The sequence below is a fragment of the Arachis ipaensis genome, chromosome B03 (genome assembly GCF_000816755.2).
Source record: "Arachis ipaensis cultivar K30076 chromosome B03, Araip1.1, whole genome shotgun sequence".
NCBI classification, from domain to species: Eukaryota; Viridiplantae; Streptophyta; class Magnoliopsida; order Fabales; family Fabaceae; genus Arachis; species Arachis ipaensis.
In genome coordinates this window covers 135,233,979-135,258,032 of record NC_029787.2, presented here as the reverse complement: position 1 = coordinate 135,258,032, position 24,054 = coordinate 135,233,979, and the positions used below count along the sequence as shown (strand labels likewise).

The window sequence follows — 24,054 nt, the reverse complement described above, 5'->3', positions numbered from 1 at the left end:
TAACGTAATTAATTTTAAATATTTAAAAAATAATTTTAATTAAATTTAATTTTTAAGAATGAAGATAGAAATTAAAATATCTTTTAGGAACGATTTTGATTAAGCAAAATGAAACCTTTATTTGCTGATTGATAGAGGATCTTGCTTTTTTGCTTTTGTTGACTTTTCTTCTTTTATTATAATCTTTTTCTTTCCTGATTAGTAATTAATAGTAGCAACTTGCGCGAAGAAACCTGCCATGTTCATTTAAAGAAGTCTTTGTTTGCGAGAATATTCAACTATGTTAGCTACCCTAGTTAGATTACAACTATAATAAATAATTTTATAACTAAACCCTACACACATATACCAAATAAAGGAATAAATGCACTCTAGTATACATCCTAATCAGGTTGTAAGTTCCTTAGCATTCATTTACTTGTGTTTCTTTCAAAATCAATAAGGCTGCTTAAAATATTTTCACATAATAATAATCATAAAATTTTTATTAGAGTACCCATGATAAAAGAAAGGATCATTCCTTGTCAACATTACAAAAGAGAGAAATGAGTTGGAAATGAGAACTTTCCAAATAATAATATCAATATATAAAGAGAGTCCTCTAGTAAAGAAAGGGGAAAGTAGAACATATAAAATGTTGCATATACTAAAGTCTAAAAAAAGGGACCCCATGCCTATGGTGCAACCTGAAAAGTGGTGATCATACTCCCAAATTAGATTCATTGAAACCCGAAAAGTTTTTGGTAGGAAAAGTTCTACCAAATACCATTTGGAGCATGCAATATACAACTTGAGCTTCAACAATCAATTCCGCTGAAATTTTCACCATCTTAAAATCTAATTCGATACCGACCTGCGTAGTTCTTTATTTATTCGAAAAAAGCACCAAAAAGGTCAATGTTGGACCATTCATTTGGACGCATCTTAGCTAACTCACGAATAGAATAGATGTAAGTCCATCTCGTTACGTTGCATCAAATAGTACCAAACCGATCAAGGCGAAGTCGAAATAATAAAATTTCAAAGTGTTCATCATTTTGAATTTCTACTTAGTTATTTTGTCGGTAAATAAAACGAAATATGAAAGCTCCTTCCCCGAGCTTCATTTTCTGCCTTCTTGTGTTTATTTATTAGTGGTTTGACAATAGTATATAGAATTATATATCCTTATTAGCCATATGTAATAACATGAAAGTTCCTTTTACTAATAATCCTAATGATTTATTTGTTGAGTTCTTTCTAAATTTTTTCTACTTATTCTTGTTGTTGAGTTTTTTTTAGGTGAAAATTCACCTGTAGTTAACTTTATAAAAAGTTATTTTTAAATGGCTGAAATATGTTATCATTTGATTTGAAAAAAATCAATTTATTTTATATAAATATTTTTTTTTAAAAAAAATCAATTTAGATAGATCAAATAACTACTTTTAAAAAAAAAATTCAGCTCTGTCAGCAATTTAAAAATAATTTCATTTGACTGTAGGTGAATTTTTGCCTTCTTTCTAACCCTTTAAAAGAAAAATAATTGGAGCTAACTATAACGCTCGAGCACTAGTGAAATTCAACATGAAGCCGTAGCTAAGTATCATCATGATCAGCTACGTTCACTATTATTTCTCACTTTTCTTCCTTTTTCTTTATTTTAATTTAATTTATTCACACACTTTTTAATTCCACTACTCAAGTTTTGGCCTCTCTAGATATCACATGCGCTTCGTGCCGTAGACCATAAAACAATATATATTTCCTTAGATTTAAATCTGATTTCACTTTAATTAACTTTCCACGTTTGCTCTCAATATACTTTTAATTAATTGACAAAAAATTAATAATTAAATTTTGGTATGCATTATAAAAATACCAATATTATTTAATAGCTGCTAATCACTTTTAGCTAGCTACCTTCATATACATCTCCATAATCTCTACAACCCCAATCCTAAACCTTCTCCATTAAGAATAATCAATCTCTCTCTCTCTCTCTCTCTCTCTCTCTCTCTCTCTCTGAAATGGCTCCATTAGAAAAAACTGGACAAGAAAGAGAAGGGATTAAACTGTTTGGCATAACGATCACGTTGCATGCAGCAGAAAGAAAAGAAGATGAGAAAAGCAGCAATGGTAGCGAAGAAGATGATGATCATGATCATGATCATGGAGAAGATCAAGAAGAGATGATGAAGAAACCAAACAAGATCATAGCATGTCCAAGATGCAAGAGCATGGAAACCAAGTTTTGTTACTTCAATAACTACAACGTTAATCAGCCTAGGCATTTCTGCAAGGCCTGCCACAGGTATTGGACCGCCGGAGGGGCCCTTCGCAACGTCCCTGTCGGTGCAGGCCGCCGAAAGGGTAAGCTGCCGTGCCCTGCCGCCGCCCGTCACGGTGGCGCCATCTGTGATTCATCATCCACTGTTCAGAAATTTGGATTAGATGATGAAGAGGAGGGGTTGGTTTTGGACGAGTGGGATGTTGCCACCGTCATTCACGGTGGTTTCCGGCAGCTTTTTCATCAGTCGTCTAAACGGCGGAGGACGAGCTCTGAGGATGGTCAACCTTGTTAAGTTATTTTTTTTTTCTTTTATTTTGTAAATGGATAATCTGTGAAAGTGTATTTCTTTTTCTTCGGAAAATACATTTTCCTTTATTTCAATTTTAACTTTGATTTGTTTTTCTCTTTCTTTCTTTCTTTTGATTTATCAGGCTTTTTTTTAGTGGCCTTCCTCACAAAAGATTACAGATAGGAATAATTAACTTTAATAAAGTGAACTAAATACACCACCGGCCTCTTCACAAATCTAGAATAATTTTAAATGAAAATCATGTTTTTATATAAGAGGAGTACTAGGGGCCACTAATTTTTGTGTTTTGTAACCATTAATTGATCATCAATAGTATTTTTAATGGTGTGAGATTACATCCAATGATAGAAAATTACTCATTTTCCTTTTGATGTTTAAGTGCAAAACACAAAAGTTGCTGCTGCTAGACTTTCTCTCTGTATAAAGTGAGAGAGTTGAATGTGTGTCCTATTTGTGTTTAATATAAACAAAAATAAAACTCTATATTTTATTAGGATAATATTACGGTGATGTACTAACTTCACTTGCTAGTATACTTAATTGACCTAATGATGAATAGCACAAGTTCCAAGTATTGTATTTCGTTTCTGAATAAGAAGTTTTGATTAGCTAACTTTAATTTGGAAAATTTTTTTTTTTACTTTTACCAAAGATAGAAGACTCGAATCTGCAATCTTTTAATTGAGTACCAGGAGACTATACTATTTGAGATATAACTCATTTGCTTAATTTGGGAATTACTTGTACGCTTCGTTATACTTAATATTATTAAAATGGTGTCGAATAGTCCAAAAATATTTGATTATATTCTATTTCAGATTATTTCTGCCCTATATAGCTAGTTCGTATAGAAAATTACGATCTAATTCAAGGGCATTAATCATACAGCTAGATTTCAACGCAATAGAAAATTAGAAATGGTCAAGCGAAAGAAAATAGAGATAAGATTTGAAGAAGTAAACACGCTACTTAAAATTAAACGCACAAAATTTGATGGCGAATTGCACTTTAATTATTCATTTCCCGCTCTCGTCTTAGAAAATTAAGGAAGCTATCGTTTTCGATTGTGCACAACGTGGTTCTGGAGGCCGGCTAATCAGTTTTCACTACATAATTATAAATGTAATTGAACTTTAAATATTATGAAGTTGGTACAATTAATAATAGATTCCTTTCATGTTCAGTTACATTCATTATTAGTGAGGTCAAATTAATTTGTTAATGATGCTGACTACTTGCAATGCGAATAGATAGAAGAATAGTTTGTATTAATTAGTAGATAATATTTTATTCGCCACTTAGTTTGTATTATTCATAGGTAGAAACAAAGCCTTCTTTCTATCTGTGAATAATTTAATTCAGCTATGGGCATCATATCATATGATAATTAAAATTAGTCATCAAAATCAATTATTAAGAAATGAGTTTATAATGCGATTAGGATTGATTTTGAATAAAAAAATTATCCAATTTTAACATTAATTTTAATTTACTTACGATGTAGTTTAGATTGAATGATTTTTTTTAATCCGATCCAATTTCAAGCGGTTTAGGTTAGATTGAATTTATGCTTTTATAAATAAAAAAATTAAATATATATATATATAACAAGTCTTAACATCAAATTTTAAATAACTAACAATGATATAACAAGTTTTAATAATATTTTAAAAAACTAACAATTATTAAAAAATTATTTAATTTTTTAATTTGTTTGTGAATAATACATATATTGATTATAATCATAAATAATACTATTTCAAATTAAATGACTTATATAATGGTGATCTCATATATTATTATAAGGGGCCTGCTACACATACAAGAAAAAACGGTATACAAGTTTTACAAGTTGGCCTAGCCCATAAAAAATACACGCGCAGAGAAGAGCATTGGATGGAGCGTCATTTACACGCGCTCCACCCAAACGGTTACACTTCGCATAAACCGCCCCCTTAATGGCAAATTCTTCCACTTCTTCCACTTCTCAAAGCCATTCAGAGAAAAAGCAACCCTTCCATTTTCGAGCAACGTTCGAAACTCAAGATATACAACTCGTCGCTAACATTCGAAAACTCCATCAACACACCATAGAACTCTCGATCAAGAATCTCCAAAGAAAACAAAGCTATAATATTCAAGGTACGTTACATTACCATTGCTATATATTTTCCAAATTTCGAACTAGGTTTTACTGTTCTTCTACGTTGTTGTACGTTTTACTGTTCTTCTTGCTCTACGTCTCATTTTACAGTTTATAATGTTCTACTTGTTCTAGGTTTTACTGTTATTCTTGATTCTATGTTACACTGTTCTTCTTCGTTCTTCTAGGTGTGACTGTTCTTGTTGTTCTAGTTCTTCTGGTAACTGATTTTTGAGGGTATATTCCGTAGTTTGGTGGGTGTATATGGAGTAATTTGTTGGGTGTATATTTCTGAACTGATATACTGTAATAGTCAGCAGTTGCTTATATTTGCTTGTCCATGGGTCTATATTGCTTGACCTTGTAATGTTGCTTGACCTTGTATATTGATGCATGTTTGAGTGATACCTGACTGATATATATGGGTATATCTGAATCATATCTATGGGTGTATCTGACTGATATATATGGGTGTATCTGAATCATATCTATGGGTGTATCTTACTGTTATCTATGGGTGTATCTAACTCATATATATGGGTGTATCTTACTGAAATCTTTGGGTGTATTTTTCATTTCAGAGAAAATGGCAGCAAGGAACCAACCTGGAAGAAATGTAAGAACAAATATATGTCTTACCTGAAATCAGTTTTATATAATAGAAATATATTTGACTATAATTTTGTTTTTGTTTACAGCAAACCAAAGATCTCAAGTGTGCAACACATCTCCTAAGTGATAAATTCAGAAACATGAGTGAGGAGAAGAAAACGATTGTGAGGGATTTGGGATTCGGTGGCTTGATGCACATCCCACCCCTAAGGGTGCACCACCAAGTGTTAAGGGAGCTTGCTAACAACTTCAAATTAGGGGAGAACAGACTGGAAACTGGATACGGTTCTTTTAAAATAACCCCAAAAAAAATAGGTCATGCGCTTGGCATCAATGCAACAGGTAACTCGCTAAAAATTATAGGTGTATATTAACTGATGCTTGGGTGTCTTTAAGTTGATGCTTGGGTGTATTTGAACCGATTTTGATACTTTGTTGTTTTCCTTTTTGTAGGAGATCTATTTCCTCAGAAAGTCGATTATAAGAAACTTTCTGAGGATGACAAAGTAATTTTTAGAAGATTCCAGGGTAAGACCCTCAAAAGTCTTACAGATGAGATGATGGATATTGGCGTTGGTAACGAAGAGGATCGCCTAATGTTCAAGAGGATTTTCATCCTCTATATACAGATGGCGTTCCTTTTGCCGACGACAATAAACAAAATCTCGCTTGTGCACCTGGCCCCAATTTTTGAGATGGACACCATAACAGAGAGAAACTGGGGAGGGCATGTTTTGACCTTTATCGTCAAGGGCATAACCGACTACAAGGAGAAAAAGAAGAAGGCAATTGATGGCTGCCTCTTTGCCCTGATGATAATTTACTTTCATCTTTCTAAAAATAAAGGCAAGAAGAGGGCTGAAAGACCGCCAAAACCATGGATTGCCAACTGGAGTAAGGAGCAGTTGGTCGAAAGAATGAATGCAGAAACAGAAGAAATTTTGGTAAGTGAACATAATATGTTGGGTGTATTTTATTTATCTGAATGTTGCTAAATAAATTATCTGATGTTTTAGGGGATTGTAAAGTTGGCGCAAACAAGAGAGAAAATGAAAAAAATAGAGAAAAAAGAAAAAAAAACAAAAAATAAAAAAAATAAAAAAAAGAAAGAAAAGTTCAACATCCTCTTCAGAGACAGAAACAACAGATACTGACAGTTCTACCTCTGAGTCTGAGACTCAAGAAGACTCAGAGGATTCAGCAAAAAAATAACCCAGCAAAAAGGGGAAAAAGTAAGTACCATACTTGGTGTATTTTCTTTATCGAGTTGGGTGTATTTTGTGGAACCATTTGGGTGTATTTTGTTTATCAAGTTGGGTGTATGTTGTTTATTAAGCTGGGTGTATTTCGTTTGTTGTGTTGGGTGTATATTGTCCATTCAGTTGGTTGTATCTTGTGCTTTCATTTGGGTGTATTTTATATCTTTAGTATGTTCTAAATAATGATTGTTTGCCTTCCAGAATGGACTCCGAAAAAAGAAAGAAGAGTCAAGAGGATTCAGATTCTGATTCAGAATCTGAATCAACTGATGAGTAATGTTCTGAAATTATTACTCCTTTCTTTTGGCTTAATTATCAAGATTTCGTGTATTAACTGAAGTGTCTCTTGTTAACTTATAGAAGCGAAGAATCATCACCGGTGAAGAAGCAAAGAAAAAAGAAAAAGATACAAAGAACACCAAAAAAGTAAGCACTTCTTTGGATAATATTCTGTGATAAAATTAATTTTTTATTTCTGATTCATACTTGTTTTTTCCACCCAGAACACAATCCAAAAAGAAAAAGGTTGTTGTTGAACATTCATCCCCTGAAGAAGATCAATCCTATGATGGGTACAGTACTTCGTAAGCTATATTACCAACTATCATCATAATTATTTTTGTTAACATCTTCTTTTATGAATGTAGTGACAGATATGAAATAAGAACTGAAGATCTGGATGAATGGTTAAGGGAAAACAATGAAAAATCTGCTGCAGAGGGGTATGTCTTGTTGGGGTGTATATTTCAGATTTTACTGTGTTTTCTTTGCTAATAATTGTTTCTTGTTTCGTAGGGAGAAGGAAGCTGACATGCGATCGACAGAAGGTCGCTATGTCTCCTCTGAAACGTAAGAAGCTTTATTTAATAAAATCTTGTTATCATGATTTACCTGTATCATATTTTATCTGAATAACATGAAATCTGTTTAGAATACCGAACGTGAACTTGGGAAGTGATCATCCTTCCTCTCAAGGACACACAGAATAAAGTAGTGTAAACAGGTCTGCAGAGAGCACGTAATTTCTCTTTCAAATAACTGTTACTTTTGTTCTTTTATTACCTTTTACTTCTAATTCTGTATATATTTTTTTTTTAAAAAAAGCTCTTTATTATTTTATTCGAGAAAAAAAAGGCAGGAAAAAAAAAACAAAAACTGCAAGTATGTAAGTTCTCAAAAAACAAAGCCTGTATTTCTTTTGAATTGTTCGGGTGTATTTTTTGACTTTATTTGGGTGTATTTTAGGTTGAGTCTGGTTCAAGAGTCAGCCAGTGAGCCGGCTGATTTGAATATAATGGTTGTGAGGGAAGAGACACCGTCGGATGCGCTTGCAATGTGAGTTTTTCAAGAATATCTTGCGCCTTATAAACTTATTATTTTCAAAGGCGTTGTTAACCTTTCATTTTTCTTCTTGTTTAGAGTTCCGATTCAAGTTTTTGTGCCAGTGTCCCAAACAATCACTCTGTCGGACTTTGAAGAAACACCTGAGACAGAATTTGAACCAACCACTCTGCTACAAATTGAAGGACCTACAAAAACATAAGAAACAGTATTGGCTGTATATTTTATTACAGTATGGGTGTATATTGGGTTACAGTTTGGGTGTATATTGACTTACAGTTTGGGTGTATATTGTTCCTGAATAGTTTTTTTTACGCCATGATTAATTTTGTGTAACTGTGCAGCACTCCTGAAAAAGCACACCCACGCTTCCCCCAGCTCCATCTAAAAGGTAAGTTCATTAGAGTAAAATCAATGTATGGGTGTATATTGGGTTACAGTTTGGGTGTATATTGGCTTACAGTTTGGGTGTATATTGTTCCTGAATAGTTTTTTTTTTTTTACGCCATGATTAATTTTGTGTAACTGTGCAGCACTCCCGAACCCCCCCCAACAACATGAAGAAAGCACACCACGCTTCCCCCAGCTCCATCTAAAATGTAAGTTCATCAGACTAAAATCAATCTTTGCTTATCATCCGTATATTCTTACTCTTATAATACGTTATACATGATCACGCAATCATCCATCCGCAGAAGACGCTGCTGCCCTGATGATGATGGCACGGACAGCATCCTATGTTCCTAAAACATATCCGATGCCATCATTCAGCCTTGGCTTCACTGATTCCAGCCAAGAAGAAACAACAACGCAGGAGGGAGCGTCAACGCAGGAGGCAGACAGGGCAAAAACTCCAGAAACTGCAAATTCGCTAGAACAATTAGAGTATTTGGTACAAAAAATAGCAAGCAGTGCGGCGAAAGAAGAAAGTAAAAGTGCACAAATTCAAAAGGAGACTGGCGGAGAAAGTTCTGGGAAGTTTGAAACTCCTGCGGGAATAAATCAAAATACGGATGATATGAAAGAGAAGTGCTACATCTGGGTGACCCGAGTGAAAACATACGCAGATGGCAGTACTAACGAGTTTGACAACCTGTGCACTCTGATTGCCCAAAACAAATACATTTTGAATAGAATGCACTTTGCATCGCTCCAGGCAGGAAGTTATATAGAATCTGAGGTAATATTAGAATAACATTAATGTTTTTACACCAAAGTTAACTGCATTGTTTATTAATGTAAATTGATTTCGGCATATATTTCTAGATTGTATCTGCCATATGCCTCATCCTCAACCAGAAAAATGATAAAAGGTTTCAAGAACAAATATACTGTCTCCCACCTGATATTGTGGTAAGTGTTACTTCTACGAATTTTGGGTGTATTTTCTGTATTCCTTTGGGTGTATTTTTTACGTTCAATTGGGTGTAAGTTGTGTAGTCATTTGGGTTTATTTAAAGTATTCACTTGGGTGTATTTTCAGTATTTAATTTGTTGTTTCACAATTGTTGCAAAGCATGGCTGTTTCGAAGCACCCAAACGGGGAATTCATATCACCTAAAACCAATAAAAAATTCAAGGTGGAAGACTACCCAATGTTTATTCCCTTCATAGATGGAAAAAAATTAGCTTTGCATCGATATGTGAGTTTTCATTTGTAAAATTTGTTAGTACCGTTCTTTACTTATATGCCAAATAAAATAACACACTGTTGAAATGTGGCAATCCTTCAGATTTTTGCGCCTGTTTGCTACTCAGGCCATTGGTGGTTATGGGTGATTGATACAAAAAAGGGGAGATTTTATATACTTGACCCGCTAAACAAGAAAGCTCCAAGCGATGGGAGAAAGCAGCTTAATAAATTCACTGTAAGTTGGCTCTGTGTTCTTTATTTTAATAGATAGGTGTATTTCAATTCAATATAAGGTGTATCTATGTTTTGCTTTGGGTGTAAGTATGTTCTCTTTTGGGTGTATTACTGATTTGTTTTGTTTTTTAAGGGATATGTAATTTCAAGAATTAGAGCACATGCCGGCGGGAACCTCTGAAGAAAAAAGAGGAGTTGGAAATTAAAGCAACATACGTTAAAATCTCAGACCAAAAATCAAGGTATAAATTTCTGACTCTGAACATTAAACTTTCCTAAATGAGATTTGTAATTTATTTTCTTCGTTTTCAGCTATGACTGTGCTATTTACGTTATGAAGTGGCTTGAGTTAATTGAGCCCGAAAACATTAAAAGGGCGAAGTATGAATGGGATAATTGGCCACAGGTAACTGTCTTTAAAACTATATAACTTTGTATTACTTTACTGGAATTAATATTGTTGTTTAAACAGAATATACTTTTTAATTGTAGGAGGAGGCAGACCACTATAGAGTAGAATATGCTTCGCGGATACTATTCAGTGAAATGAATAAAGATAGAGATCAAGCAATTAGAGCGAGTAATGCAATAAGACTGTCCAAGCCATCCTCAGTATTATTGAGTCCATTTTGTCAGATAAATTCTACTGATATAGAAACTGAGTAATGTAACTGCTAGCTAGTTTGTAAATTGAACATATGCTATAAAAATTTGCCATTTATAAACAACTTCTATTCAATGAAGTTTTTTTCCATAATTAAAATGTCTGTGCTGTTAAACTGTCTGCGTTGTATTCAAAAGCTCTGTATTACAGGTAGTAAAATATGAAGGAAAACATCAAGGCAGATCTAAACACAAATTATAAACTTGTACACCCAACGGAAAGTTTAATATACACCCAAACTGTCTGTGCTTGTTAAACTGTCTGTGCTGTATTCAAAATGTATGAATTACAGCTACTATAATATGAAGAAAAACATCAAATCAAATATACACCCATAACCTGCGATTTTTTACACCCAAAAAAAGTTGAATATACAACCTGAAATCTACCCCCCTGATGCTTTGACCCTAAAACCCTAAACCCTAAACACTTAAAACCTAAACCTTGTGAATCACAAGAAAATTCACAAAAATACACCCAAAAGAGAAGTGCTTTTACACCCATATCCTGTAACTATATACCCAAAGAGTTATCCCCTGCTGCTGGTACCCTGAACTGATAATTCATAACAGGTCCTTGATATTGGCTGGAATTGGAATGCACCACTGATGCAGCATCAAACAAGTTTATCTGAATATAACAAACTCACTTATTAGCTAAACTATTAACGAGAAAAATAAACTCAATCGCCACAAATTTAAAGAACATTGCTTTTACCTCGCTTAAAACTTTCATTTTCTTCTTCTTTGTGGCATTTGCAATCTGTTTGTCCAACTTTGAACCTAGCCTATTTTTTGGACGTCCTCTTGTTCGAATCCTTGGCGGGCTTTGAAGCTCGTTAATGGATTCCAAGTTGGCATCTTTGTGGGATAAAGAACATGTCCCCTTCCTTTTGGCTTTTAATGATTCCATCTCAGCCATGACGTTATCGTACGCACGGTGCAGAATTGCAGTCAGCTCCTTCGATTCGGATGCAAATTCGCAAATATTTTGCGAACGAAAAACCAATTGGTTAAACCTCTTGCTTCTTGGCTCCAACAGTGGCTCGTCGTGGCTGCTCTTGATGTGTGTGTATCGCCTCTTTACCTTCTTGCTCCATCGTTCCAGTATATATCTAGGTGACACTTGGCTTACTCGTTCAAAGCTTAACACGCTTAGTGCGTGACGGTATAGTATCCCTCTCGACTCGAATAATAAGCATTGGCATTTTACCTCGGCTGCAACTGAGTCGTAAGTAACCACAAACTTGTTGAATATTGAGCTGGAAACTTGTTCTCCGACTTCGTATACTGAATAGCCTAGAGCGGAATTCGTTAATCTGGTGATGCAATTCGCCTTTCCTCTGAATTGCGCTTGGACTTCCCTAAACTTTTGATGAGTATACACATCTTGAAACTGAGCTTCAATGGAGGATTTGGTTGCACACGGTATGACCGTGTGAAAATCTGCAGCATCTGATTCTCTCTCTGCTTGCTTCCTGCTTCCGAGGCAATTATCGTATTGTTTGACGAATTGAATAAGCGAGCTGTTTCGGGTGATAAACTTGTTAAAAAATGAATGCATGCTCTCGCTCCTTTGTGTGCTTCTCATCCCTGCCCAGAAGTGGTGATCCAGATAGATAGGAACCCATATATGACGGTCTTCATACAGATCTGCAGAATACACCCAAACACAGACTATAAATACACCCCAAAAAAATGCAATTTACACCTCTGTTGCAGATTTTTAACAAACATTACCTGAAAGCCACTTGTTGTCCACAAGACCAAAATTCAGCAGAAAATCATTCCAATTCCTATCGAATGAGTCTTTGCTATGAGAGTTCCAAACCACTTGGCTCATTTCTTGTTCGATTTCTGCATGTCTCTTGTACCCGTTTAATTTGCTTGGAATCTTTTTCATGATGTGCCAAATACACCAACGGTGAATTGTTGTTGGCATACAGGCCTCTAAAGCCCTTTTCATTGATACGCACTGATCGGTGAGAAACCCTTTCGGAGCGTTTCCTCCCATGCAACGAAGCCAACATTCAAATAACCATTTGAATGATTCAATTTCTTCGTTTTTCATCAAAGAGCATCCGAGAAGTGTTGACTGACCGTGGTGATTCACCCCGACAAAAGAACCACAAACCAAATTATACCTGAAATAAATTACCATAGTGCAGAATGCAAAATCATTAGGTACACCCAACAAAATGCTTAGTATACATCCAAAAAATAGCCAATATACACCTCTGCTGCGGATTCATAAAAATACATTAATTTAGCATCATAAACAGGGGCAGTTTGTTACCTGTTTGTATTGTAGGTGGTGTCAAATGAAACAACGTCTCCAAAATACTCAAAGGCAGCTCTGCTTCTTGCATCGGCCCAAAAAGCCAGCTTAATCGATTGATCCTCCTCGAGTTCGAGCTCAAAAAAGAAATTCTGATTCTTCTCTTTCATTCTTAACAAATATTTCCCGAATTCCTTTGCATCTTCTTGTTCGAAAACATTCCGCACTTCTCTCGTAATGTAATTCCTCACATCCTTTTCGATAAAATTTAACTCGCGGTGACCCCCGGCAGCCGCAACAAATGATTGGTAGGTTTTGCTTGGTCTGATACCGGCCTCCTCGTTATTCTCTATTGTACGACGAATGGACATAAATACACCCAATCATTGCTGATATAATACACCCAAACCAAAACAACTCAACTAAAATAACAAAAAAAGCCATAAACTGTAAATACACAGGCTGCAGAATACACCATGTCAAAAACTATAAACACACCCAATCATGTCTGATATAATACACCCGAACCACAACAACTCAACTAAAATAACAATAAAAGCCATAAACTGTAAATACACAGGCTGCAGAATACACCATGTCAAAAACTAGAAACACACCCAATCATGTCGATATAATACACCCGAACAACAACAACTCAGTTAAAATAACAGAAAAAGTCATAAACTATAAATACACCCACACTTATCGCAAAAATACACCCAAAAAAGTTCTGATCTACACCCGAGCGTCTGCTATAAATTCCAGATAATTAATCAAAACTAATACATTACATTCAATCCACAGATTTATCTTCATGCGTTATTTTGACAGTCAATGTTCACGAATTATTTACCTACACAATACTATACAAATTACTGCAACAAAATTCATAGTAATCCTATGTAAATCAAACCTCAAGAACTTCGTTAGATTCAAATTCATAATCCACTTCGCCTGGATTTAGCTGACCATCTGAGGTTGAATCATCCATAATCTTCAAAACGAGTTCAAACTTTGATTTCAGAAAACAACAAATCAAATAAAAAACGAAGCTGGAGTTGCAGAGAGAAGAACTAACGTAAATAACGAAGAAAAACGAGTGAGAAAGGAGGGAAAAGAACGATCGAAGAAACCGGGGGAAGCTTCGCGAGAAGAAGAAGGAGCAAATCTGCAAATAACGAAAACGAAGAAGGAAAGAAATCTTTTAAATTTGGTAGTTAGATATACGCGGGATCTTATATAGCGCGTGTATACAACGTAACTCTTGGAGCGCGTTTTGGAGTTTTATTTGTTAATGAACTTGTAAATCATACAAGTTATTAGGGCTTGTATGCAGAGCTTTTCTGTAGTTGATAATAGAGATGATGTTAACTTGAAATAATACTTCAATTGATACTTTAATTTGATTCTATCGAGGAAGCCAAGTCCATTGCGGAGGTGTTTTGGTTCGTTGTTTTGTTGAAAAATTAAGGATATAAGCTTCTTCTTGTTCTTGACTTCTTGGTGACACCGGCATTCGGTGTGATGTCATTGGCATTCGTCTAAAGGAGTATTTCTAATATATAATGGATATGAACTATGCAATTGATACTTTAAAATTTTAAAATATATAATATTTTAATTTTTTATCTAATTCTTAACAAATTTAAAAAAAAAAATAAATTAAGAGTCCTTTTTTCTTTTCTTCTTTGAAAAAAAACTGCATATTTCTTACTCTTGAATTTAACACACAAAAAGACAAAAAATATACTTGGTGGTGAATTTCCTTTATATATAACTACCTTCTCATTTCCAACTTCAATCCATTTAGTGCACCTAGTCAAACCACTAAAGTGCTAATTAAGATATGTGACGGTATGATATCCAGCATTGCTATAACAGTATTATTACTCAAATAAATACCATTTTAATTTCTTAAACTGTCGTACTACACTTTTTTAAGTTAAAAAACTCAATTATATAAATTACAATAATAATTGAAAAGTTAGATAAATCGTATTTTAATCTTAATGATTCGTATTTTAAGAGATGATCATAATCTGACCACCGAAACAATTGTTACGAATTTCAGAATATAATTAGAAAAAAAGTCGATGAATTACGCAACCAAACAAAGAACTCGAAAACAGAACTAGATAGAGAGAAGAGTTAAGAGAGTAAGAAACACATAATACGGATATTTAGTTGAAACGATTGAGAATCCTTTTCTTTGCATTGCAAGCTGAAATCAGCAGATTACATGATAGAGATAATGAAACAGCTAGCTAGAGAATTAGAATTTGAAAGGGATTCGAAGAATGATCAACTTTATTATTACAAAGAGATAGAGTTGTGGAAGGTTTGGGTCTTAATTAAGAGTCGCTGGCAGTGCCATTGGCGTTGAGGCCAAGCTCCTTGAAGATCTGAGGGCATTCAGCGAGAGGAACAGCCTTCAAGAAGCCAAGAGGATTGGCTTCGCGGACGGCGGAGACAATGCCGTTCTTGTGGGTAAGGGAAACCCTTGAGGCAGTTTCCAAGTTAGCAACCTCACTCTTGATCTCATTGCAATCCTGTCTTGGGCTGTCAATCAAGAAAACCTCGCACAACTCTTCCTCGTGATCTCCCTCAACCTCAATCGAGTATTTTCCTGCGGCATCTGTCGTCACGTCCTTCACGTATGTGATGGTCTCGTTTGCAGCTACCTTGCACTCCAGTCTCACGGTGGCGCCTGGCAAGAACTCGCTCACGCTTGTCAAGAACTGGATGCGGCAGGTGTCGCAGTAAACTTTGCCTTCAACAAAGAATTTGTCATAGCCATAGGCCGAACCAACAACGGACATAAGGCAGAGAGCTGCAATGACCATGATGGTGGACTTGGCCATTTTTCTCTTCTTTGTTTTTGGTTTTATTACTGCTCTTACTCTTTATTTGTTGCTTTAGTGATTGAGGGTGGGATGATTTGCAAATGCCACAGGACCCCCCTTTTATACCTCACTAATGCTTAAGGTTTGTTATTTTCTTGTGGTGGGAATTGTTTTTTTGACCCGGTTTTGCCTCCGATCCTTCTCTTTCTATTATTCTCGCCTCAATAACCGCTCCTCCTAGCTACTTTTAGATTTCAGTTTGTATTCCATCATTCATGTGTTACTTAACAATGTCATAATCATTATTTAAGAAGAATATATAAGGTACAATATATATATATAGTAGCTTAAGTTATCATTTTGAGCATATATCTAGGATTCACATATTTTATCATATAAAAAAATATTATAATAATTAAACTGAATTCAATAAATTCGAATTACAGATTTAGGTAATAAATCAAATATATAAGATTCGAATTACTTTATTTTTGTGTTTATGGGTTAATCGAATTAATTGAATTCGAATCAGGCCCAATAATAATAAATCAAATCAATGGATATCAATTTACTAGTTATACTATTAAATCGAATAAAAAAGTAACAATTTAACCCTCTTAGTAAATCGAATTCATTGAATTCGATTTATAGCTGGTATTGGCTAATGGTAAATCGACTCCATTAGCTTCAATTTAGTATGAATTCTACTTTATATATAAATCAAAAGGAGTTAATTTGATTTAATATATGCGTAACGTATATAAATAGGAAGTGAACATGAAATTTTCACCATAGTGAGATTCACGATGGCTAGTGATGAGAGTTTTTTTGTTCTTGTGCACTATAGAGGGTCGATCAAGAAGAAAACGCGATTAGGAATTAAATTTACTGATAAGGACCCGCTGAGTGTTTTTCTCAAACTTTCAACGAGTTTCACTGAGTTTTAGAATAGTATACTTCAGAGACTGGGGCTACATGGTGTGAAACGGGTGGAGAAGTTATTCTATAGAATTTTGATTTCTGTATTACGCGATGATGTGAAGTACGATTCATTCGTCATAAGCAGTGATGAATATTTGCAAGTTTTGTTCCATTGTCGTCGACAGTTTCCCAAGGTGAGGACCTCAGAACTGCTGGCGAAGCTTGTGGATGTGGTATGTAGTTCTGGAGGTTCAAACCGAAATCCTCAATCTTCAGGACATCCATCTTGCTCTAGTTCCATGCCTGTTGGTGCTTCGTCAGCTGTGCTGGTGATTGTTCCTAAGGCAGTTTTAGTTGCATCCCCGTCCTTTGCAGCTAATCTGAACCGCAATGGTGACACAGGAGTTGGTGAGACTGGACTCCTGGGGGAGGTTGCGATTGCGACGCCCGGTACTCCTATTATGGTCTCGATTTTCGGAAAGGGTAGAGTACTAGATGGGGTTGAGAATGCACTGCATGATGATGATGATGATGATGTGGAGCCCGCCAAGACACCTGCATCCAAGTGAACTTCACGGTGAACTTGTCGATGCAGTTCGCAGGAGGAAAAACACCCAATAGCTCCTCAAACCATACTCACATTGGGCGGTCACCCTTGATATGTCGTTGAAAGTTCGTGAGGCATTCGCTAACATACTGACCGTCGATCGGGAACCCTACCTGGTACGCTACATCTTGCAGCGTGATTGTGCACTCCCCGAATGACATGTGAAAAGTATGCGTCTCCGAATACTATCTTTCCACGAATGCGCTAGCTCACCAATGGCTCGTCCAATTGAAATCAAGTCTCATTCAGTCTTGTAAGATGTTATAAACCGGCCATCTGCAAGTACGGAACGATTCTATCATCCAATGGCATACCGTGTTGCCTTCTCATGATGGTGATACATCGATGGGCTGGACAATGATAGAAAATTTCTTATCACAACCATAACAAAATAGTATTCAATGCATAAAATTCTAAAATTGCGAAACATTGCATGCTCTAATTTTAAAAAAATCGTTTACAATAACGTCCAACAATTTTTTCATAGGACCCAATACAAAACACTAAATAATTCATGACCCAATTCCAAAAAAAAAAGTAACTAAAGCATATAGTCTCACACGTTCACATAAAATAGAAAATGCTAAACTAAACTGGTTTAAGTGCGTCACAACTCTAAAAAAAAAATTATCTTTAATGTATCAAAAATATAAAAAAAAAATTATTTTTAACTCTGACCCTAAACTAAATCTCGCTGAATATAAAACTAATAACTTTAAAAATTTAACATAGCCTACAATCCTAACTAACCGTTAGGTACCATTTCAAGTTCTCAAAATCTCATCAGCTAATAGCTTACTACTTCTAACAAGCACTTATATTAAAAAGAAATTAATTTTCTAATTCCTAATTAACGACTCTAAACAACTACTATACAAACCATGTTAACATTACTAAGATGACTAATTTATGTTCAAAACAAAAATTTTTGTTCATTAACCTCTTCATGGACAGCACTAGCAATATGTGCGACCCCATCTAATCGATAGAGACGATTCGGATTATCCTCCATGTGTTCATATTCGAATTTTTTGGGGTTGCTTTCCAAGATTTGGGAGCTGGGTGGTGGGGCTCATGGAGGGGTTGTGTGTTTTGTAATTCGAATAAACTGATTTCGAATTCTATATATAGGCACATTCACACTAAATCGATCCCATTTGATTCGATTTAGTATGAAACGTCATTGGTTGTAAATTGAATTTATATGCGTCGATTTATTGTGGGCGTGTTAAATCAATCCAACTCATTATAAATCGGTCCTAGTCAATTTGATTTATTATGAAGGAGCTAAATCGAATCTCCTTCATTCGATTTAGTAGTGGAAATAGCAATCAAGTAATTCAAATCTTAAAGGTTCGATTTACTACAAAAACACATAATTCGAATTTCATAAATTTAATTTACATAGATATGTAAATCGAGACATTCACGTTTTTTACTTTGGAAGATACACATAAAATTGATTTACAAATGATTTACAAAAGTCATTTACCCTTAATTTTTTATTTTGATCATTAAAAGAAAGAACTCTATAATAGTATAGAGTACCGAAAATACCAAGTCCAAGTGAAAAAAATACAGAAACAAGATTGAGAATTTTTTTTTAATATACTAATAGTATAATAAATCTTATACTTTTCTTTTATGAATAATTCTCTACATACAAGTGTTTTATCCATACAAGTCCATATATTCTATTTCACGTCAGACGCGCCTCTTCTAACACCTCGATTTCACGCGCCTCCTAATTTAACTAATTTTTTAATCAACGCACGCACGTTCTTCTTTGTGCCATTACTGCACATTCTTCTTCTTCGTTATTTTTCTCTTTAATTTTTTGTTAGTAGTTTATGATTCTGTAGATGAATAATGTTTCATCATTGATGATTTGAATTGAATGTAATGTAAAAGTTTTGCATTGAAGAAAATATTTTTCTGTATTTGCGGTAAATTTGGGTGTAACATGAAGATATTTTGGTGTATTCTTTAAAAATTTTCGGTGTATATGTGCTGATAAATTCTGCATAATTCAAACCTCTTCTTCTCCTTCCTCTTCATCATCTGCTGCTTCTTTTTCATCTTTTTCATCATCATCATCATCATCATCATCATCTTTTTTTTTTCTTATTTTATCTTCTCAAGTTTCTTTTTTTTTTACTCTTTTAATAAGAATAAAAACAAAAAAATCAAACAAAGAAGAAGAAGAAACACATAATAGTACAAAATTACTTGAAAAATGATGAACTTATATTCGTTCAACTAAAAGAAAGAAAGAAATAAGAAAAAAAAAGAAGAAGAAAAAATACAGTATTAAAGGAAATATTTTTCTGTATTTGCAGTAAATTTGGGTGTAACACAGATATTTGGGTATAACGAAGATATTTGGATGTATTGCTTAAGAATTTTTGGTGTATCTGTGCTGATAAGTTCTACATAATTCAAAACTCTTTCTCTTTCTCCTCCTTGTCTTCTGCTGCTTCTTCTTTTTTTTTTTTTCATCATCGTCACCATCTTCTTCTTTTTTTTCTTATTCATCTTTTCTCTTTTGTTTTACCTTCTCAAGTTTCTTCTTGTTTTATTCTCTCACCAACACCACCTCTTCCTCCTCCTCTTTCTCCTTCTTTTTTTATTGGAATTTCTTCTCTCTTTCCTTTTTCTCCTTCTCCTCCATCATCAGTTATCTCGTTGTTGAAGATAATGAATAATTCAAGTTCAGATTGTCAATTGAACCAGAACGAAATTGATTATTTTGAATCTCATCAAGTGGCTGAGGTGTGGTTCGATTCTAGTTAATGTTTTCGTTAGTAGTTTATGATTCTATAGGTGAACAATGTTGTTTTTGTTTGTGAAAATTGTTGTTCATCGTTGATGGTTTGAATTGAATGTAATGTAAAAGTTTTGCATTAAAAAAAATATCTTTCTGTATTTGGGTGTATTATTTAAGAATTTTCGGTGTATGTGTGCTGATAAATTCTGCATAATTCAAAACTCTTCTTCTCCCTCTTCCTCATCTTCTGCTGCTTCTTCTTCTTTTTCATCATCATCGTTTTTTTTTCTTGTTCATCTTTTTTTCTTGTTTTATTTTCTCAAGTTTCTTCTTATTTTACTCTTTTAACAAGAATAAAAACAAAAAAAATCAAACAAAGAAGAAAAAGAAACACATAATGGTACAAAATTACTTGGAAGAGGATGAACTTACATTCGTTCAACTAAAAGAAAGAAAGAAATAAGGAAAAAAAATAAAAAAATACAGCATTAGAGGAAACTTTTTTCTGTATTTGCAGCAAATTTGGGTGTAACACGAAGATATTTGGGTGTATTGTTTAAGAATTTTCGGTGTATGTGTGCTGATAAGTTCTGCATAAATCAAAACTCTTCCTCTTCCTCCTTCTCATCTTTTGCTGCTTCTTCTTCTTCATCTTCTTATTTCATATTCTCATAATTCTTCTTGGGAGGAAAAAAATCAAACAAAAAAGGAAAAAAAATACACAATGTTGCAAAATCAATAGAAAGAGAATGAGGGAAAAAAATACAGCAACAACAACAGTAATAAAAAAATGACAATAAAGATGAAACCCATGAAAAAAATGAGGAGAAACGCAAAGAAGGAGAAGGAGGAGGAGGAGGAGGAACGCGAAGTGCGCTATGAAAACCGTTGAGTAGCGCGTGTTGACACGCTCGTATGGGTTAGCGTCTTTTTTGTTAGATTTGACCCAACTTGTATGACTTGTAGACCAAAATGACTTAGTGTGTGTTTGGATTAGAGTTGGTCAAACTGGAGTTTGAATGAAATTGATTTTGTAAAATTGATTTTGGATAGAAGTGAGTTTGTGCCAACATGATTTATGTTTGACAATTCTATACTAAAATTGATTTTGATAAAATAAAATTATTTAGATAATATTAGTTAAAATCACTTTTAGATAAATAATTAGTTAATTACTAAAAAAATATAATATTAAATTATAATATATACTTTTTATTTATTTATTTATTTTCATAAAATGATAATAAACGTCGATACAAATCACAAAAGCCAATATCCAAAACGTCAAATCCCTAAAAATCTCCGAACATGTATTCACTATTGGCACAACTTTAAACCAACGTTCTTCACTGTAAATTGTTGAAAACTTGAAATAATGCAAGCCAGCATTCTTTTGGAAAGTTGTTAAGTCAAAATGAAGCAATAAACTAAATTACAGCCAAACACCCTGCAATCTCAACTGCAGTCTCCAACTAGCAGAAAAGAAATGCATAGAATGAAATGTCATCAAAGACTATGGTTTGAAATCTTCTAGAGACCAAATTCATGTTCTATCACAACAGCCTAATGTAATGGTACCCTGCCAAGAGTTGCAAGCTTCTCTTCATGTTCTATTACAACATCCTAATGTAATGGTACACTACAAAGAGTTGCAAACTTCTCCTATGCACACCACAAACTCCTATTCAATATGTCATGCTTCACCTCACTGCAAAAGCAAAACATAACTTTGTTAGGGTAAAACAAGTAAACGCCAAATACCATATGCTAAGAGGCTACATAACCTACCTATGCCTTCAGTCTTCCCCTTGGGTAGCTTGTGCGGACTCTACCTTTTGTTCATCGGCTGTTGAAGACAGACAAGCTTGATTGATCAGGGAAATCAGAGATATTGGAACCGGATAACAACAACCCCAGATAGAAGAAGTAAACAAAATACAACAGACATATAAAAATGTGAAGGAATTCTATAGCTAAAGAATTTCATATGTTTCAGTTACATTGCAGACCAAGCTTCCATTAATAATATTACCTCCATCTTCAGGGATGTCAGAGGTCCACAAGGTAAGGTTGTCCCTCAGAAGCTGCATAATTAGTGTGCTGTCTTTGTAAGACTCTTCGCTTAGAGTATCCAACTCAGCAATTGCTACATCAAATGCCTGCTTAGCAAGGTGACAGGCCCTGGAATATTAGGAGTACCATGTTAAATTTGTCAAACAGATTGACTCAGACAATCGCACAACAAGAAGAAAGGGTAATACTATCAGGAAAAAAAGGAATATTTGGCATACCTTTCAGGAGAGTTCAAAATTTCATAATAGAAAACAGAGAAGTTCAAAGCCAAACCCAATCTAATGGGATGCGTTGGAGGTAACTCAGCTTCGGCAGTAGTAGAAGCCGCCTGCAATATTCACAAATTTATCAACACTAACATGCAATGGTAGAAAAAAAATTGTTAAGCAGTGACCTACTCATGCTAAAATTCCACACTAGCAGAACTTAACTGATCATAGATCAGTGACCAAAACACATGTACAACGAATGTCATGCCCAAAGAGTAAGCACACTGTGCTCTTGGCTCCCGTCTCTCCCTTTCTACTGATAAATGTTGCTCAAGTGTGATTGGAAAGTTTTTGAATTGAGAAAATAATTCTATTAAGAAAGAATTCATTTCTACTTGAAACTGTCACTGTAATATGAAGCTGAGTTAGTTAGTCAGGAATAAGTTGAAGTAAGTAACTAGAGGGTGACACGTTGGATAATTCAGTTAGGGAGCTAGCTTGATAGCCTTTGTATATAAGCTTCACAAGTTTCACAAAGTCTTCTAGTTCTTGTACTCAATGCATGAATAAGAAAACTCTCCCTCCTCTGTTTTCATATCAGTTTCTCTCTATGCTAATTTCAACAGAAACTCAATTCCATGGTTTGGATTGCCTCTAATATAACAGTAGAATTGAATTCAAATTTTTAGTTTGGAATGACTTTTAAATGAGTTGAATTATCTTCTTTTACAATTTTACCCTTGATAAAACCATTTGGACTAAACATGAAAATTGGAATTCTAAAATGAATTAAAATGATTAATTTTTATTTGTTCCGAACCATGAAAAAGAATTTCATTCTTGTGTGAATTCTAATTCTTGCCATTCCAAAGATATAAGGAAAGATAAGACATAACACATAAACACTTTCCCTTCTCTGGTTTAATGAACGGAATAATTACACAAGGCATGGCAGGGAAGAAACATCAAGAAGCTTCAAAGCACACAAATAAATAGAAGAAAACCTGATATGCTTTCATGGACTGATCAGCAGCCTCCTTTCTCTCATCTCCAGACTTGAATTCAGCCAGATACCGATAATAGTCGCCCTTCCTGCAAATAACATAACAAGACACAAAAACAATGAATTCCAAATTCCTCAAACAGAAAAACATCAGAGAGAATGAAAGGGGACAACAAAATGCTCTCACATCTTATAGAAGAATACACTAGGTTCACCACCAGAACAAGAAGGGATAAGGTGTTCATCAATAACAGTCATGATATCAGTACAGATGTTAGACAACTCAGATTCAACTTTGTTCCTATACTCCTTGATTCGCTTAACGCTAACATCGTTCCCTTTGGATTCTTCCTTCTGCTCAATGGAGGAGAGAATCCTCCATGAAGCCCTGCGAGCCCCAACTACATTCTTGTACCCGACTGACAGAAGGTTTCGCTCCTCAACCGTCAACTCCACGTTTAGCTTCGCTACATTCTTCATTGCATCCACCATTTCTATGCATAAAACAAGAAATTTGAGTTTTTTTAAATATTTTGTTGGAGGATCTTGAGAAAATTGAAGACCTTATGTACAATTTCCCACGGAATCTCAATAAAGAAGGAAAATTAGGAGCGATTGTGGAAGAAATCATCAGCGAGTCAGAAAAGAACATCGAATCGGAGAAAAGAATTAAAAAAAGGGAGTTGAGAAAAGGGACCTTCATAGCGCTCGGCTTGTTCAGCGAGTTTGGCGGTGTAGACGAAGTTTTCACGTTCCTTGGTGGACGACGCCATGGACGATCTGCTACCTTTCTCTGTGTGACTCTTCTCTTTCTCGCTTTGGAACTAAAACTTTCTTTCTCTTTCTGAGCTTCGGTCAAGATGTAGAAAAAAAGGTTGCCATAGTT

General features: G+C 34.6%; 3 protein-coding genes across 3 annotated transcripts; 1 reads left to right on the top strand and 2 right to left on the bottom strand.

Annotated features, from left to right (window-relative positions):
* Positions 1,885-2,637, top strand: LOC107634834 (cyclic dof factor 4-like). The gene has a single exon (XM_016338250.2). It carries the CDS (start codon positions 2,010-2,012, stop codon positions 2,562-2,564), a length of 555 nt encoding a protein of 184 aa, XP_016193736.1. The 5' UTR covers positions 1,885-2,009; the 3' UTR covers positions 2,565-2,637.
* On the bottom strand, positions 14,917-15,682 carry LOC107632192 (olee1-like protein). Its single transcript, XM_016335880.2, has one exon. The coding sequence runs from the start codon at positions 15,604-15,606 to the stop codon at positions 15,097-15,099; it is 510 nt and encodes a 169-aa protein (XP_016191366.1). The 5' UTR covers positions 15,607-15,682; the 3' UTR covers positions 14,917-15,096.
* LOC107632191 (14-3-3-like protein C) lies at positions 21,183-24,054 on the bottom strand. Its single transcript, XM_016335879.2, has 7 exons — positions 23,866-24,054; positions 23,356-23,662; positions 23,170-23,257; positions 22,175-22,284; positions 21,916-22,064; positions 21,672-21,729; positions 21,183-21,591 (listed from the first exon to the last, which is right to left on the bottom strand). The coding sequence occupies exons 1-6, from the start codon at positions 23,939-23,941 to the stop codon at positions 21,680-21,682; spliced, it is 780 nt and encodes a 259-aa protein (XP_016191365.1). The 5' UTR covers positions 23,942-24,054; the 3' UTR covers positions 21,183-21,591; positions 21,672-21,679.